This window comes from Quercus robur, chromosome 10, assembly GCF_932294415.1.
Source record: "Quercus robur chromosome 10, dhQueRobu3.1, whole genome shotgun sequence".
Lineage (NCBI taxonomy): Eukaryota > Viridiplantae > Streptophyta > Magnoliopsida > Fagales > Fagaceae > Quercus > Quercus robur.
In genome coordinates, this window is record NC_065543.1 from 18437947 (window position 1) to 18457154 (window position 19208).

A 19208-nucleotide genomic window follows, 5' to 3' on the forward strand; every position below is an offset into this window, starting at 1 on the left:
TGTCTCAGTAGGGGAAAAAATGTATAATTAATTGGTTACCCACAAAGAATAATTGTAGCTCAGCCTCAAAAGTTGACTTCAAGATCAACATCAACGGCCCATGGACGAGAATATCTTGTATGTCGTCACAAGTAAGGCATCAACCATATCCCACACCAAAAGAGTCTAGGTCTTTGTAGGATTGACGCCTATTTTGTCGTCATCAGGAGGCTGGTGCACCCATATTTCTACTTTATAAACGCCTTATTTTGTTAGGTAAACGTAAATTTTGCATACTGGAAATGAAAATGCAAGCAATGAATCTGAGATTATTGTGCTCAATTCAATTCCAAACCATCCTTCTCTTGTTGGTTGTACTTCTACATATTAAAACTCTTTCTGTTTCTGGTATTAGTATTGCCACCTCAACTTATTTCGGTGGGAATGAGACTGATCATCAAGCTTTGTTGGCCTTCAAGAGACAGATAACACGTGACCCTGAAAACGTTTTCAGCTTATGGAATGATTCCTTCCATTTCTGCGAGTGGGAAGGTGTTACTTGCGGCCGCAAGCATAGAAGAGTTACTGTATTAGATCTGAGTATCAGAGGTTTGGTGGGTTCCTTGTCTCCATACATAGGCAACCTCAGCTTCATTAGGGAAATAGTGCTGGCAAACAACACCATTGGAGGTAGAATCCCTGATGAAGTTGGCCGTCTATTCAGGTTGCAAGTATTGTGGTTGTCTAATAACTCCTTCCAAGGGGAAATTCCTGCAAACCTTTCCCATTGCTCCAACATTAAGATTCTTAGAGTCGGTAGAAATAAACTTTCGGGGTCAATCCCAAAGGAGCTTGCTTCTTTATCAAAGCTGGAGTTTCTAGCTCTTCGCGCTAACAATCTTGGGGGAGGAATCCCACCTTTCTTTGGGAACTTTAGCTCTCTCCAAGTTTTATCTGCAGGCGGCAATGTCTTGGGAGGACACATTCCAAATGCCTTGGGTCACTTAAGAAGCTTAACGGTCCTTGAACTGTCTGACAATAAACTCTCTGGTTTGATCCCTCTATCTTTATATAATCTTTCGTCCATTACTGAATTATACTTGTACAGAAATAACCTCTAGGGAAAAATTCCAGCTTTTATTGTGAATCTTAGCTCTCTACAATTATTAAATGTATTCGACAATGTTCTGGCAGGACATATTCCAGATACCTTGGGTCAATTAAGAAGCTTAACGTACCTTGCACTGGATGGGAATAAACTCTCTGGTTTGATCCCTCCATCTTTATATAATCTTTCGTCTATTACTGAATTATACTTGTACAGAAATAACCTCTAGGGAAAAATTCCAGCTTTTATTGTGAATCTTAGCTCTCTACAATTATTAAATGTATTCGACAATGTTCTGGCAGGACATATTCCAGATACCTTGGGTCAATTAAGAAGCTTAACGTACCTTGCACTGTCTGGAAATAAACTCTCTGGTTTGATCCCTCCATCTTTATATAATCTTTCGTCTATTACTTATTTTTATCTCTATGAAAATAAGCTTAGTGGAAGTCTTCCTACAAACTTATTCCTCACCCTTCCGCATCTCCAGTGGTTTCTAATCTATGAAAACCAATTTACCGGATCTCTTCCAGTCTCATTATCTAATGCTTCAGAGCTACAACAATTCCAAGTTAGCAATAACAATTTTACGGGAAAAATTTCAGTCAATTTTGGAGGCCTGCACCGTTTGGAGGTATTATTAATTGAAGATAATAATTTAGGAAGTGGAGATGATGATGATGAAATGAATTTCTTTCAATCTCTAGTCAATTGTAGCAGTTTACGAAAAATAAGTCTTTCAGGGAATCAACTCAAAGGTACATTGCCTAATGTTTTGGGTAATCTTTCAACCCAGCTTACCACTTTTGCAATTGACGAAAATCTTCTTTTTGGAGAGATACCTATAGGGATGGGTAATTTGGTCAACTTGACAACCTTACGGATGAGTGGTAACAAGTTTTCAGGGACAATCCCAGATGATATTACTGGTCTTAAAAAGTTGCAGCGTTTATGGTTAAATAACAATAGGCTCTCAGGAATATTACCAATTACCCTCGGAAACCTAACATTGTTAAATGAACTGTACTTATATAATAACAAATTGCAAGGAACTATCCCATCAAGTATAGAAAATTGCCAAAATTTGTTGTTGTTAGATCTTTCACAAAACAATCTCACTGGCATCATTCCAAAGCAACTCTTTGCGGTTTCCATGCTGTCAATTGGACTTGGTTTAGCTCAAAACTTTTTCTTAGGATCACTACCTTCTGAGGTCGGCAATCTTGTCCATTTATATGAGCTGGACTTATCTAAAAACAAGTTGTCTGGTAAAATTCCAAGCAGCCTAGCCTCTTGCACAAGCCTTGAGTACCTTTACCTGGAGGGTAATTTATTTCAAGGAGAAATTCCAACATCCCTGAGTTCTTCGAGGGGTATTCAAGTCATGGATCTTTCTCGGAACAACTTCTCTAGTCAAATTCCAAATTTCTTGGAGAAACTCTCCCTCAAGAATTTGAATTTATCCTTCAATGATTTTCAGGGAGAGGTTCCAACAAAAGGGGTTTTCGCAAATGCTAGCGCAATATCACTCATTGGAAATAGTAGATTGTGTGGGGGCATATCGGAACTAAACTTGCCGAGGTGCTTAGTAAAAGAAGAGAAGAAAATAAAGTGGCCTTTTTCAGTCAAAGTGGTAATCTCAATGGCATGTGTGATTTTGGTAATAACCATAGTGTCATTTTTCTTATTTTATTGGCGCAAAAATAAAAGAAATGATAATTCTTCAAAATCTTCCTTGAAGCAATCATTTTTGAGAGTGTCTTACCAAATGCTCCTTAAAGCAACTGATGGATTTTCATTAGCAAATTTGATTGGTGTTGGTAGTTTTGGCTCAGTGTATAAAGGCATCCTTGGTGACGATAGATCAATTGTTGCAATTAAGGTACTAAATATTCAACGTCAAGGAGCTTCCAGGAGTTTCGTCTCCGAGTGTGAAGCCTTGAAAAATATTCGTCACCGAAATCTTGTGAAGATCATAACTTGTTGCTCAAGTATGGATTTTCATGGCAATGATTTTAGGGCTCTAGTTTACGAGTTCATGCCAAATGGAAGTCTAGAAAATTGGTTGCATATGGATCTAGAAACAAATATCATGCAGGTAGAGATACGAAATCTGAACATTCTTCAAAGAACAAACATTGCCATTGATGTCGCTTGTGCACTTGATTACCTACACCACCATTGCCCAATGCTAGTTGTTCATTGTGATAAAAAGCCAAGAAACATTCTTTTCGATTGTGATATGATTGCTCATGTTGGAGATTTTGGGCTTGCGAAGTTTCTTTTAAGACTTACCGATTTGAAAGAAAGTAGTTCGATTGGAATAAGAGGAACAATTGGGTACACCCCTCCAGGTAAACATGATTTACTGTACTTTTTAATTGTTAACATATGCTTTCCCATATTTACAATGATTATTTTTGAGCTCCCAAAATATAATGTGAATACATTATCTATATTAAATATTCTTAATGACAGAGTACGGTTTAGGAAGTGAGGTGTCAACCAAAGGAGATGTGTACAGCTATGGAATTTTATTGTTGGAGATGATAACAGGAAAGAGACCCACAGATAGTGTGTTTGAGGGAGGCCTTAACCTTCACAACTATGCTAGCATGGCCGTACCAGACGGTGTAATGGAAGTTGTGGATCCAAAACTTTTAAATAATGTTGATGAAGTTCTTGGAAGTCACAATGGTTGCCTTGCAAATAAAATAAAGGAGTGTTTGATATCCATGGTCAAGGTCGGAGTGGCATGCTCTATGGAGTTGGCACAAGAACGATGGGACATTAGCAAGGCCATCTCTGAGTTGCATTTGGTTAGGGACATTATTCTTGGTGCTAGGATTTAGCACATCATGCTTGGCTATATGGAAGGTAAAAATCAAATTTAGCTTCTCACCATCTTAATGTTGGTATTAAGTTGTTTACTTATTTTGATCTTTTCTCTTAATGTTGTTTACTACTAACTATTCGCAGGTCCGACTCCTTCAAAGTGTTACATTGGATGGAAAGACTTTTCTGACAGTCTAGATAGGCTTGCCTATGGTTATTCATTGAATAAGAAGTATTTTGCATGTTTCATATACCTTGTCTTCTATATGTTTCTTTTATACGCCTGAGTAGCTCAAATAATTTCCTACAATCTCGTATTAGTGTATTAAATCTATTGTTATATATTATGCTTGGAAAATTAAATACCAACTTTGTAGATGTAAAATAATTTTCTACAAATAAGAAGAATTATTTTTCCCTTGCTAATTTCCATTCTTCAAAGCTTGAGCTCATAAAATAGAGGGATGGTCGATTTGGCTTATCAGTGTAAATTACATAACATGCTATGTTTGCCTAATTTTCAATAACAAAAGTAATCTGATGATCATGCTTGACAAGATAGGGCACACAGTAGATACCATACACATAATTTCAAGATCTTGTTGGCTAGTCAACTCTATTATGGATTTAATTCTATTATAAAAGTCGAGCTATAATTGTTAAGATGAAACTAAAAAATTTGGAGTCACCTAATCGTGTTGAATAACAGTTAAATTAAAAAGACAGTTTATTAATTATACAAGACTTTTTTTAGAAGCTCCACAAGTAATTAATGCTCTTGTTGGTCAGCTAAGATGGGTTTGTGTTTGACCTTGACGAGTACAAAATCATATCGGGTATGAGCAACAAGTGTATTAGATTAAGATAAGTTGTTATTCTGATAGCCTTTACCTGGTATTTGACGTGAATGACAAGAAAAAGCCAATAGATGTGCTCAAAGGATTTTTGATTCTCAGTGGAGTCTTTCTTCAAAGTGAAAGTGGTATCATTCCTTAACACATCATGCCCACAAAGACCACCACTCCACTCCTATGGGATTTCCTCCCACTATCCTCAAGTTGGTTTGTCTCTGTTTTCCATTTTCTTCCATTTTTCCAAAGATGCCCATTTGTTTTAATTAATTAATTTATTTTTGTGGGTTTTGTGCAGCTTGATGATTCATTATTTGTAGGAATTGAGATTGTTTTATCCTCAGGTTTGTCTCTGTTTTCTACTTTCACTATCACGGTTTTTGATGTCAATCAGTGCCTTGGTAGTCTAATTAATCACGGCTTTGTGTTGTATTTTGCTCATCTGGGTTTTGTAGAAATTGTCTTATTGTTGGATATTGCATATTACACGTATGATTCTTTGGTTATACAGGTTTGATTTTATTATATGTATGATTTTTTGTTTTTCGTCCAAGTTATTTTTTGGAGGAAAAATTCTTACCATTAGCAAGAGGGTCAAAGGCAAGTTTAATAAATACTAGCTTATAACTATAATAAATAAATAAAAACCTATAAAAATCACAAGGATAAAAGTATCTGATTGTATATGAATTTGTCAAAAAAAAAAAAAAAAATGAACGAGAAGCCCTTCTCCATCATTGATGATGATTGAAATTGTAGGTAAAAATGATCGAGAAGCCCTTCTCCATCATTGCTCTGCAGCTTTGTTAATTTCTTTATGGTTATTAAATAATGTGGCTTTGTTGGCAGGGACATCGACATGGCTAAACATGTACATTTATCAAGGTATTGAAAGATTCACATAGTAAGAATACTCTGAATTTGAAACTTTCTAATAAATTTGTGTTACAGTTTTACCAAATAACGACTATGTTTGATGATTGTTTTAAATTGAAATTTAAGTCAAGCACACAAGTTGTTTGACGAAATGCTTCTTCAGAATATTGAACTTGCTTGCTAAGATGTTTCTAACCTATGCAACTCATTGCACCAATTGTTAAGTTTTGATTGTTAATTTTTACAAAAGATAATTTTGTTTGATTACTTCTTTTCTTGTGTGTTTTAAATTTTGATATTGTTTATTGTCATAGATGTTTCTTTACTTTAATTGATTCACTGAATAATATTACTTAGATTGTTCATTATTTTATTGAAAGGTAAATGACAACCGGACAAGAATGCATTGAACTTGTTGTCAAGAAAAGTGAAAATCAAATTGGCACTAAACTATGGCTTCAAAATGGGCCACTTGTTCTTTGGTTATCCTTTCTCAAAGAAGCTATTGCAGCAAGTTAAGTCATATTGTGTAATAAAATCCAAGGTATATAACTGGTACTAAGTAGTTCTCTGATGTAAAAATAAGTTGAAGGGCAGAAGTTTTAGAAGCACCATAAGCAAACTTGCTAGGTTTGCAATGGTTTATTATGGTTGGCTTAACATAAATGCTTGTGTATTCTTCAGCAATGTCAAGTCTAAGGAAGCATTAAGGCCAATGAGTTTGTAAAGAGAAAAGTTTTTGTTACTGTATAGAGTCATGTTGTAATTTGTTTTTTAGGGGGTGGGGGCAGTGGGGAGGTCCATTTCTATGATTTTGATGGTAGCATAATTGATCGATTTAGTTTGATTCTTTGCACGTTAATTGCAGCTTCTATTTAATTTCCTGCTTGCTCTGTTTTTGTTGTTAGGTGTTTGCTGTTTGTATAGTTTGTTTCGTTAATAAATTTAATTTTTCATCAAAAAAAAAACTTATGGTTACCTATGATTTTCCTTGAGGACCTTGGCCTTTTTCTTTTTTAGTTACATATTTTCTACGTTGCTAAACAAATCAAAGAAGGTGTGGATGCAAACCTGAATTCTCTTGCAGCCAAACCTCAATTTTAAGTAACTTTTTGTATTGATTGCATTGCTCCTATGGTTACTGTATTTTTCCATTTACTGTCTTTTTTTCTTTTTTCTTTTTGGTTTAGTTGTTGAGAACATGCAACATTTGAGAAATATGTGTTGTGCAATCCTTTTTTTTTTTGGGCGGGGGGGTCAATTTCTATAGTAGCCTTTCTTTTCTTCTTCTTTTTCTTTATAATGTATCTTATTGTTAAGATATTAAATTTAATGATGAACAGATGGTGTTTCAAGATCAACTCTCAAAGACCAAAATGCTTTAGATCTATCCAAGCAAGCTGAATCACGTAATGCTCTGTGTGGTAAAATGTTGAAAGGTCCTATTAGTCTAAAAGTTTAGCTTTATTGTTTCTTTTTACTTTTAGGTTTGAATTGTTAGCGGGAATTCCAAACCCCTGAGTTAATACCAATTTTTTTATTTTGTGGATCTCCATCTTTAGTGATTGATGTTTTGGTGAATATTCTTGGATGGGAGGATCAAAACATGGTTGATGAGATAAATTGCAATCTTCTCTTAATAATTCACTGATATTGAACTCTCTTCTTTTCTTTGAAAATCTCTTATACCAGTTTCCCCTTTCATTCAATTGCATAACAATTAACAATACATAATTTATTTCCCCGTTTTGGTTCCTAGATTCTACTTCAAGAGCTAAGGAGTCATATTGGAAGAGAGGTAAAGAGTAAACTCCTTTGCTATGGTACTTTCTATCACTTATGATTTAGGGATTAAATTATTTTTTATACAAATTAATTGTTTTAAATTTTCGTTTGCCTGTTTGTCTAGGAATGTGGAGCAGCCTTTAAAGGACAAGATCCTATGTCAAGGTCATCAAGATGTACTTTTCTACAACTAAAAGGTAGGTGATTCAATTAGAAACTTTTAAAAAGGCATCTTTCAAAGTGCACCTTGCTCTTAAGGTTCTAAAAAGTTAATAGAGTTTTTGGATCACAAAATAAGACAATAAATTGATTGTTAATCTAAATGACAATCTTTGGTTAGTTTTCATGGGAAAACACAGAAAGGTGTTTGCTGAGATTTTGGTTTTGTTTAATACTGAGTGATTTGCACTAAAAAAGAGTTGGGCATAAAAATTTTCATAAGAATACTCTGAAAGTTCAAAAACGTGTACAAAACACCTTTGAACGTTTAGACCCCCAAAAAACAACTTAACCAACTCAAGCAATATGTCAAACAACTAGTGTGCGGAAACTTAACACATGCTATAATATGAAATTGGTTATAAACTATCTAAGCCATAACAAAATAAAACCACAGCAAATAATGTAAAGGCAAAGATAGAGAGGAAGGAAGATGCAAACACAAAGACAACACACGATGTGTTATCGAAGAGGAAACCGAAGTCCTCGGCGAAAAACCTCTCCGCCGCCCTCCAAGCGGTAATCAATCCACTAGAAAATACAGTTGGGATACAAGGACAGCAATAGACCCTCCAAGCCTAATCTACCCAGTGCACCTAAGCCCTCCAAGCTTCTTGCTCCAACGAGGTTGCGCCGAACCTTTTTCTTTTCTAGCTTCCTGGATTCCGCTACTAGACCGTAGCATCAACCAATGAAGATTGGCTCCTTCCTAACTGCTTCCCAGAAATCCAAACAACTGTCTCACAGTGAAGACGATGGTGAGAACCAGGTTTGGTATAATGCCTCTCAAGGATTTGACAATGGAGAGGAAGAGAGTAGGGGAATTTGAAGAGACTCTAAGGTATAGATTGTGGGTGAAACAATCTTGTTTTTCTTTAGGGTTTCTCTCTCAAAATTCTATTTGGAAGCTCTCTTTCAATCATGGGTAAAAGGGGTATTTATACTGGAGTGGGAGAGGAATGTGAAACGTCAGGTTTTACAAAACAGGGGTGGCTCGCGGCTTGACCTCGCGGCTTGACCAAGTCGCGAGATCCAGTCGCTAACAACTATACAGTTAAATATATAGAGTCGTTACGTGAATATATGGCAAGAATAAATTTTGTTTGATCAGATTTTTTCAACTAATGAAATGTGCCATAAAGTATTGTAAGATCGGATTTTCTCCGTTATGTTTAATTTGTCCAAATATTAAATTTAATAATTTTCACATTTATTAGTATAATAATATTTCTTATAGTTGTGTATGTATATAAAATTATCTATTCCATCTTTTAAAGAAAATATAATATGAGAATATTTTAATATAGGTTTAAATATAGAATAAAATTTCAACATGTACTTAATTATAAAATTTATACTAGAATAATAATGTGCAAAATTTTAAGACATGAATCTGTATATGGCAATATCTATTCCACCATTTCAAGAAATATGAAGTGATAAGATTTTAATAGAGGATTTCAAGATATATACACACACACTAGCCTCATCACATGTGCATTGCGGGTGCGATGAGGCTTTATTTATTTATTTATTTTTTGTTCTAGTGTTGTAATTTTCCTTTTTCTAAAAACAGACTTTTCTGTAAGGGTACGTTTGGTACATTGAATGTGGATGACAACAGGAATGGTAATCTTTATTACCAAGAATAAAATGTGTTGTAATGGAATAACTAAACCTATTCATTGGTTTGGTTGTGAATTGTAATATTAGAATAAAACTTATGATCTATTTTAGGAAAAATCGCATTCATACTATTATATTTCCTGGAAAATAATATATTTTAAATTTTAGAGAGATGTGTTATTTTTTTATGATTTTTTATTTCCATAATTGTTAGGTGGATATGGAAAGTTTATTTATTTGGAAATATATTAATGTTAGAGATTATTACATCTACTAAGGAATAACTATTACAACCCTTTTAGAGAGAAATAGTTATTCCTCATTTTAAAGAATAGCTTTTCATAAGGAATGACTATTCCCTGTAATAAAAACATAACCAAACTATTGAATAGCTAAACCATAGGAATAAGTATTACATTACAGTGCCTATTACGGTCTACCAAACGTGCCATAAGTGATATCATGGTTGGGATAAGAAAAATGATAGCAATTTTTTTTTTAAAAAAAAAAAAGAAAAAAATGAATGTTATGAAACTTGAATAACAAATAAAAAATAGAGACAATATGTTAGTAGCAAACAGGTGCTTTGCCTTGATTAAAATTATACTCTCTAATATTTATAAGATGATATAATTTTCTTATTGCCACAATTACACACAGGAACAAAATGTGAGAAATTGTAAGGAGATATGATGGTCCTATAAAATTACAAAGGTAAAGAGATATGATGGTCGATTTTTAAATAACAGAAAATATCTAACTTATATGTAAACTAACAAAGCAGAAGAGCATGAAGTTTTGAATGAAGAGCATACCAATAGTAATGAAGAGAATAAGCAAATAAAGGATATATGTAGAAAATCGGAGTCAATTTCGTATTCAAGATTTTTTCGGTTTGGCCAGAGAAACGAAATATTTCGGTACCAGTTGATGACGGTGTATCGTTTCGGGATTATTGCTATTTATATATTTCTATACGTAAATATATATTTGTATTATTTGTGTAAGTATGAATTTATGAATTTTTATGTTTATCAAAATAAAATTAAAATCCACATATTTTATACGCCTACGTATTAGCTTAATTACACTAACCAATATATTAGATGAAAGAAAATATTTTTTAAGAATTTTTTTTCTTGTATCAGCCGAAACGCCAATATTGTCCGATACAGGCCGATACAACCCAATATTTTTTTCGGTACGTTTTGAAGGAGTACCGATACCGGTTTAATAGCCAGCATGGTATATTTCCCCGGTACGATTGGTATTGGTACGGTATTGACTTTCTTCAGAGAGTTCTCTCAATTTAGGTCTCTTGTTGAATCTTGCCAATGAAAGAGAAGTGAGACGAGGGGTAGTTGGGTAGTGAATAACAATACGTTTAAATATATACAGACATTACATGAATATATGGCAAGAATAAATTATGTTTGATTGGACTTTTTCAACTAGTGAAATGTGCCATTAAGAATAATAAGATTAGATTCTCTCATTTATGTTTTGTCCAAATAAAAGTGGGCACAACAAGACAGGTATCGCTTTCCTCTGTTTGCATGGACGACTTCACTGATCTGGATGTGTGGAAGCAAACTCCGACTAGAGGAAGACACAGTCCCATTGGCAAAGATCAGTTCTATGGGTTGTGAAGGTCTTCAGGAGTACCAACAACTGCGTCCAATCCACACCAAGATCCATTGCACAGCGAGGTCAGTCAGATGGCATCCTGCACTGTCAGGTCTACTTAAAGTTAACTTTGATGGAGCACTCTTTGCAGAAGAAAACAAGGCTGGCCTTGGCATTATAATCCGTAATGATAACGAATTGGTTATGGCTGCTTTAACACAACAGATTGCACTACCTGCTTCAACAGAGATGGTGGAATTGCTAGCAGCGTGCCGAGCTCTTTGGTTAGCAACGGAGTTGGGTTTTTGAAGATTGATAGTTGAAGGCGATTCATAAGTCATTATTAACTCAATCAATTGTGGCAATATGACTCAATCTGAGTATGGGCATATCTTACAAGACATTACTATTCTTTGTTCTTTTTTTAGTCATGTATTTTTCTGCCATATTAAGAGGCTAGGTAATTGTTTGGCTCATAGACTAGCTAGACGAGCCGTAACAAGTCCATTGGATGTTTGAATGGAGTCTTTTCCTCCAGACACGATTAATGGTAACAATTTTAAACTTCGTTTTAGTACTTAATAATACTCCCCACTGATAGGGGTTTCTCCAGAAAAAAAAAAAAAAAAAAAAAGAAGTTTTGTCCGTATATTATATTCAATAGTCGGATCAAGGTCCACTGCATTTTAATTTATAAAGATTGGATTTTGAATCAATGGTTGAACATTTTACGACTAGTCTTTACTAGGGACCTTTAGCAAAAGAAAAAAAAAGTGTTTACTGAGGAAATGTCAGATTGTGAATTAGGGGTTTTTTTTTTTTTTTTTTTTAAAGTTTACAAAGAACTTGTATTTTGATCTTCGTCACACACATCATTTCCCTATTCCTAAATCACATACTATGCATCTCATGAAATATAAAATAATGTCCAAATAGTGTCAAAAATAAAATAAATATTATTATTCAATAGATAATGTCAAACAATAGGATTTTAGGGCACAAATCCTAAAATCATTTATTCTCAGTAATAAAATTACCATTCCTGTCATAATTTCTTTTTATATTATAGAAACGGATTAGCAAGGCTTGTAACAGCTGCAATATATTGTAGACTCGCATAGTCCAGTAGATCCGGGGTGCTTTGTTTTACAGTCTGCGTTGCAGTCTCTCGTCAAGCAATCCGATGTAGAACTAAAGGGAAACCGGTCCACTTGGCACATTTTAGCGTCCACCACCATGGGCTTGCTACCTATAATCATGATTTAATATAATTTAATTAGAATATAATTCTTATAATCAAACAAAAATGATAGCAAATTAAAAGAAATATATGAAAAAAATGATAGCAAAATGATGGTTGGGTTAAAAAAAGATAGCAAATTAAAAAATATATATGAAAAAAAAAAAAAAACTTAAATAAGTTTTTTTCCTTGATTAAAATACTACTCTTAAATATTTATAAGATGCTATAGTTTTCTTATAGCCACAACTATCAGAGGAAAAAAAGATGAGAAATCGTAAGGAGATACGACGGTCCTATAAAATTAATAAAGGTAAAGAGTATAATGGTGGATCTTTAAATAACAAGAAATATCTGACTTATATAAACTAACAAAGCCGAAGGGCATGAAGTTTTGTATGAAGTGCGTACCAACAGTAAGCCAGAAAACAAACAGACAAAGGATATAGGCAGAGAGAGTTCTCATGATTTAGGTTTCTTGTTGAATTTTGCAAAGAAAGAGAAGTGAGACAAGGTGCAGTTTGGTGTTGAAAAACTATACAGTTAAATATATAGAGACGTTACGTGAATATATGGCAAGAATAAATTTTGTTTGATCAGACTTTTTCAACTAATGAAATATGCCATAAAGTATTGTAAGATCGGATTTTCTCCGTTATGTTTAATTTGTCCAAATATTAAATTTAATAATTTTCACATTTATTAGTATAATAATATTTCTTATAGTTGTGTATGTATATAAAATTATCTATTCCATCTTTTAAAGAAAATACAATATGAGAATATTTTAATATAGGTTTAAGTATAGAATAAAATTTCAACATGTACTTAATTATAAAATTTATACTAGAATAATAATGTGCAAAATTTTAAGACATGAATCTGCATATGGCAATATCTATTCCACCATTTCAAGAAATATGAAGTGATAAGATTTTAATAGAGGATTTCGAGATATATACACACACACTAGCCTCATCACACGTGCATTGCGGGTGCGATGAGGCTTTATTTATTTATTTATTTTTTGTTCTAGTGTCGTAATTTTCCTTTTTCTAAAAACAGACTTTTCTGTAAGGGTACGTTTGGTACATTCAATGTGGATAACAACAGGAATGATAATCTTTATTACCAAGAATAAAATGTGTTGTAATGGAATAACTAAACCTATTCATTGGTTTGGTTGTGAGTTGTAATATTAGAATAAAACTTATGATCTATCTTAGGAAAAACCTCATTCATACAATTATATTTCCTGGAAAATAATATATTTTAAATATTAGAGAGATGTGTTATTTTTTTATGATTTTTTATTTCCATAATTGTTAGGTGGATATGGAAAGTTTATTTATTTGGAAATATATTAATGTTTGAGATTATTACATCTACTAAGGAATAACTATTACAACTCTTTTAGAGAGAAATAGTTATTCCTCATTTTAAAGAATAGTTTTTCATAAGGAATGACTATTCCTTTTAATAAAAACATAACCAAACTATTGAATAGCTAAACCATAGGAATAAGTATTACATTACAGTGCTTACTACAGTCTACCAAACGTGCCATAAGTGATATGATGGTTGGGATAAGAAAAATGACACCAATTTTTTTTTTTAAAAAGAAAAAGAAAAAAATGAATGTTATGAAACTTGAATAACAAATAAAAAATAGAGACAATATGTTAGTAGCAAACAGGTGCTTTGCCTTGATTAAAATTATACTCTCTAATATTTATAATATTATATAATTTTCTTATTGCCATAATTACACACAGGAACAAAATGTGAGAAATTGTAAGGAGATATGATGGTCCTATAAAATTAAAAAGGTAAAGAGATATGATGGTCGATTTTTAAATAACAGAAAATATCTAACTTATATGTAAACTAACAAAGCAGAAGAGCATGAAGTTTTGAATGAAGAGCATACCAATAGTAATGAAGAGAATAAGCAAATAAAGGATATATGTAGAAAATCGGAGTCAATTTCGTATTGAAGATTTTTTCGGTTTGGCCAGAGAAACGAAATAGTTCGGTACCAGTTGATGCCGGTGTACCATTTCGGGATTATTGCTATTTATATATTTCTATACATAAATATATATTTGTATTATTTGTGTAAGTATGAATTTATGAATTTTTATGTTTATCAAAATAAAATTAAAATCCACATATTTTATAAGCCTACGTATTAGCTTAATTACAGTAACCAATATATTAGATTAAAGAAAATATTTTTTAAGAATTTTTTTTATTGTATCAGCCGAAACGCCAATATTGTCCGATACAGGCCGATACAACCCAGTATTTTTTTCGATACGTTTTGAAGGAGTACCGATACCGGTTTAATAGCCAGCATGGTATATTTCCCCAGTACGATTGGTATTGGTACGGTATTGACTTTCTTCAGAGAGTTCTCTCAATTTAGGTCTCTTGTTGAATCTTGCCAATGAAAGAGAAGTGAGACGAGGGGTAGTTGGGTAGTGAATAACAATACGTTTAAATATATACAGACATTACATGAATATATGGCAAGAATACATTTTGTTTGATTGGATTTTTTCAACTAGTGAAATGTGCCATAAAGAATAATAAGATTAGATTCTCTCATTTCTATGTTGTCCAAATAAAAGTGGGCACAACAAGACAGGTATCGCTTTCCTCTGTTTGCATGGACGACTTCACTGATCTGGATGTGTAGAAGCAAACTCCGACTAGAGGAAGACACAGTCCCATTGGCAAAGATCAGTTCTATGGGTTGTGAAGGTCTTCAGGAGTACCAACAACTGCGTCCAATCCACACCAAGATCCATTGCACAGCGAGGTCAGTCAGATGGCATCCTGCATTATCAGGTCTACTTAAAGTTAACTTTGATGGAGCACTCTTTGCAGAAGAAAACAAGGCTGGCCTTGGCATTATAATCCGTAATGATAACCAATTGGTTACGGCTGCTTGAACACAACAGATTGCACTACCTGCTTCAACAGAGATGGTGGAATTGCTAGCAGCATGCCGAGCTCTTTGGTTAGCAACGGAGTTGGGTTTTCGAAGATTGATAGTTGAAGGTGATTCAAAAGTCATTATTAACTCAATCAATTGTGGCAATATGACTCAATCTGAGTATGGGCATATCTTACAAGACATTACTATTCTTTGTTCTTTTTTTAGTCATGTATTTTTCTGCCATATTAAGAGGCTAGGTAATTTGTTTGGCTCATAGACTAGCTAGACGAGCCGTAACAAGTCCATTGGATATTTGAATGGAGTCTTTTCCTCCAGACACAATTAATGGTAACAATTTTAAACTTCGTTTTAGTACTTAATAATAGTCCCCACTGATAGGGGTTTCTCCAGAAAAAAAAAAAAAAAAAGAAGTTTTGTCCGTATATTATATTCAATAGTCGGATCAAGGTCCACTGCATTTTAATTTATAAAGATTGGATTTTGAATCAATGGTTGAACATTTTACGACTAGTCTTTACTAGGGACCTTTAGCAAAAGAAAAAAAAAAGTGTTTACTGAGGAAATGTCAGACTGTGAATTAGGGGTTTTTTTTTTTTTTTTTTTTTTTTTGAAAGTTTATAAAGAACTTGTATTTTGATCTTCGTCACACACATCATTTCCCTATTCCTAAATCACATACTATGCATCTCATGAAATATAAAATAATGTCCAAATAGTGTCAAAAATAAAATAAATATTATTATTCAATAGATAATGTCAAACAATAGGATTTTAGGGCACAAATCCTAAAATCATTTATTCTCAGTAATAAAATTACCATTCCTGTCATAATTTCTTTTTATATTATAGAAACGGATTAGCAAGGCTTGTAACAGCTGCAATATATTGTAGACTCGCATAGTCCAGTAGATCCGGGGTGCTTTGTTTTACAGTCTGCGTTGCAGTCTCTCGTCAAGCAATCCGATGTAGAACTAAAGGGAAACCGGTCCACTTGGCACATTTTAGCGTCCACCACCATGGGCTTGCTACCTATAATCATGATTGAATATAATTTAATTAGAATATAATTCTTATAATCAAACAAAAATGATAGCAAATTAAAAGAAATATATGAAAAAAATGATAGCAAAATGATGGTTGGGATAAAAAAAGATAGCAAATTAAAAAATATATATGAAAAAAAAAAAAAAAACTTAAATAAGTTTTTTTCCTTGATTAAAATACTACTCTTAAATATTTATAAGATGCTATAGTTTTCTTAGAGCCACAACTATCAGAGGAAAAAAAGATGAGAAATCGTAAGGAGATACGATGGTCCTATAAAATTAATAAAGGTAAAGAGTATAATGGTGGATCTTTAAATAACAAGAAATATCTGACTTATATAAACTAACAAAGCCGAAGGGCATGAAGTTTTGTATGAAGTGCGTACCAACAGTAAGGCAGAAAACAAACAGACAAAGGATATAGGCGGAGAGAGTTCTCATGATTTAGGTTTCTTGTTGAATTTTGCAAAGAAAGAGAAGTGAGAGAAGGTGCAGTTTGGTGTTGAACAACTATACAGTTAAATATATAGAGACGTTACGTGAATATATGGCAAGAATAAATTTTGTTTGATCAGATTTTTTCAACTAATGAAATGTGCCATAAAGTATTGTAAGATCGGATTTTCTCCGTTATGTTTAATTTGTCCAAATATTAAATTTAATAATTTTCACATTTATTAGTATAATAATATTTCTTATAGTTGTGTATGTATATAAAATTATCTATTCCATCTTTTAAAGAAAATATAATATGAGAATATTTTAATATAGGTTTAAATATAGAATAAAATTTCAACATGTACTTAATTATAAAATTTATACTAGAATAATAATGTGCAAAATTTTAAGACATGAATCTGTATATGGCAATATCTATTCCACCATTTCAAGAAATATGAAGTGATAAGATTTTAATAGAGGATTTCAAGATATATACACACACACTAGCCTCATCACACGTGCATTGCGGGTGCGATGAGGCTTTATTTATTTTTTTTTTGTTCTAGTGTCGTAATTTTCCTTTTTCTAAAAACAGACTTTTTTGTAAGGGTACGTTTGGTACATTCAATGTGGATGACAACAGGAATGGTAATCTTTATTATCAAGAATAAAATGTGTTGTAATGGAATAACTAAACCTATTCATTGGTTTGGTTGTGAATTGGAATATTAGAATAAAACTTATGATCTATTTTAGGAAAAATCGCATTCATACAATTATATTTCCTGGAAAATAATATATTTTAAATTGTAGAGAGATGTGTTATTTTTTTATGATTTTTTATTTCCATAATTGTTAGGTGGATATGGAAAGTTTATTTATTTGGAAATATATTAATGTTAGAGATTATTACATCTACTAAGGAATAACTATTACAACCCTTTTAGAGAGAAATAGTTATTCCTCATTTTAAAGAATAGCTTTTCATAAGGAATGACTATTCCCTGTAATAAAAACATAACCAAACTATTAAATAGCTAAACCATAGGAATAAGTATTACATTACAGTGCCTATTACAGTCTATCAAATGTGCCATAAGTGATATGATGGTTGGGATAAGAAAAATGATAGCAATTTTTTTTTTGAAAAAAAAAAAGAAAAAAATGAATGTTATGAAACTTGAATAACAAATAAAAAATAGAGACAATATGTTAGTAGCAAACAGGTGCTTTGCCTTGATTAAAATTATACTCTCTAATATTTATAAGATGATATAATTTTCTTATTGCCACAATTACACACAGGAACAAAATGTGAGAAATTGTAAGGAGATATGATGGTCCTATAAAATAAAAAAGGTAAAGAGATATGATGGTCGATTTTTAAATAACAGAAAACATCTAACTTATATGTAAACTAACAAAGCAGAGGAGCATGAAGTTTTGAATGAAGAGCATACCAATAGTAATGAAAAGAATAAGCAAATAAAGGATATATGTAGAAAATCGGAGTCAATTTCGTATTGAAGATTTTTTTGGTTTGGCCAGAGAAACGAAATATTTCTGAATCACATAAAAGTCTAGTCCAAAGAGGAGAATCATCTTTTATACTAATATATATATATATATATATATATATATATATATTCAACTAATGAAATATTCAATAAAGTATTGTAAGATCGAATTCTCTGCTTTATGTTTTGTCCAAATATTAAATTTAATAATTATGACATTTATTAATATAATAACGTTTCTTATAGTTGTGTTTGTGTATAAAATTAATATTCTATCTTTTAAAGAAAATATAATATGAGAATATTTTAATGGAGGTTTAAATCTAGAATAAAATTTAAACATGTACTTAATTATAAAATTTATATTAGAATAATAATGTGCAAATTTGTAAGACGTGAAATATTTTTGTTGTACAATGTTATGAAATCAACAAAATTAAGGTAATGATTTTCTCACTACTATATCACCTATCTGTGCTTAAACATCACAAATAAATTATTGTGCCTCTCTAAATATTGTTTTATCCTATTATCATGCTAACCCACAACTATTCTCCATGCCACCACTAAACCGGGCCACAAATATAAAATATTATAAGACCCAATATTTTGTGAGGCCTATAGTTCAAACCCATACCCAAATTATTTTACTAAAGGGTTCAAATCCCATGATGATAGACCATGATTCAATTCCAAGGCAAATTATTTATTAAAAGTTCAATTTTTTATTGGCAATATTAAAAACCCAATTCTCATGAGCAATATTGAAAAGCCAAATTCTCATTGGCAATATTAAAATCCCAATACTCATTGGCAATATTGAAGAAAAGCCCAATTTTCATTGGCAATATTGAAAAAACCCAATTCTCATTGACAATATTAAAAGCCCAATTTATATTGGCACTATTTAGTAAAAAACCCAAGATTGTTGATACTTGGAAAATACCACATGTTAATGATGAAATTACCTAAACCCATAATTGCAATCATTTTAGAGCTTGTTACATACTCATGTGAACCCATGACTACTTATTTATTTACAAAACTCGTGGGAAATTATAATTATCTTCCCTAAACACATGAAATTCTATGGT

General features: G+C 32.2%; 2 protein-coding genes and 1 long non-coding RNA gene across 3 annotated transcripts; all 3 read left to right on the forward strand.

Annotated features, from left to right (window-relative positions):
* The first annotated feature begins 227 nt into the window (after nucleotides 1–227).
* LOC126702856 (putative receptor-like protein kinase At3g47110) lies at nucleotides 228–2667 on the forward strand. The gene is made up of 3 exons (XM_050401719.1): nucleotides 228–1029; nucleotides 1174–1845; nucleotides 2568–2667. Exons 1-2 carry the CDS (start codon nucleotides 282–284, stop codon nucleotides 1314–1316), a joined length of 891 nt encoding a protein of 296 aa, XP_050257676.1. The 5' UTR covers nucleotides 228–281; the 3' UTR covers nucleotides 1317–1845; nucleotides 2568–2667.
* On the forward strand, nucleotides 1853–4052 carry LOC126702855 (receptor kinase-like protein Xa21). The gene is made up of 2 exons (XM_050401718.1): nucleotides 1853–3441; nucleotides 3566–4052. The coding sequence occupies exons 1-2, from the start codon at nucleotides 1938–1940 to the stop codon at nucleotides 3937–3939; spliced, it is 1878 nt and encodes a 625-aa protein (XP_050257675.1). The 5' UTR covers nucleotides 1853–1937; the 3' UTR covers nucleotides 3940–4052.
* Nucleotides 4053–5125: 1073 nt separating this feature from the next.
* Nucleotides 5126–7205, forward strand: LOC126702857 (uncharacterized). The gene is made up of 3 exons (XR_007647865.1): nucleotides 5126–5677; nucleotides 6030–6193; nucleotides 6993–7205. It is a non-coding gene; the product is annotated as an uncharacterized LOC126702857 (long non-coding RNA).
* The last annotated feature ends 12003 nt before the right edge of the window (nucleotides 7206–19208 follow it).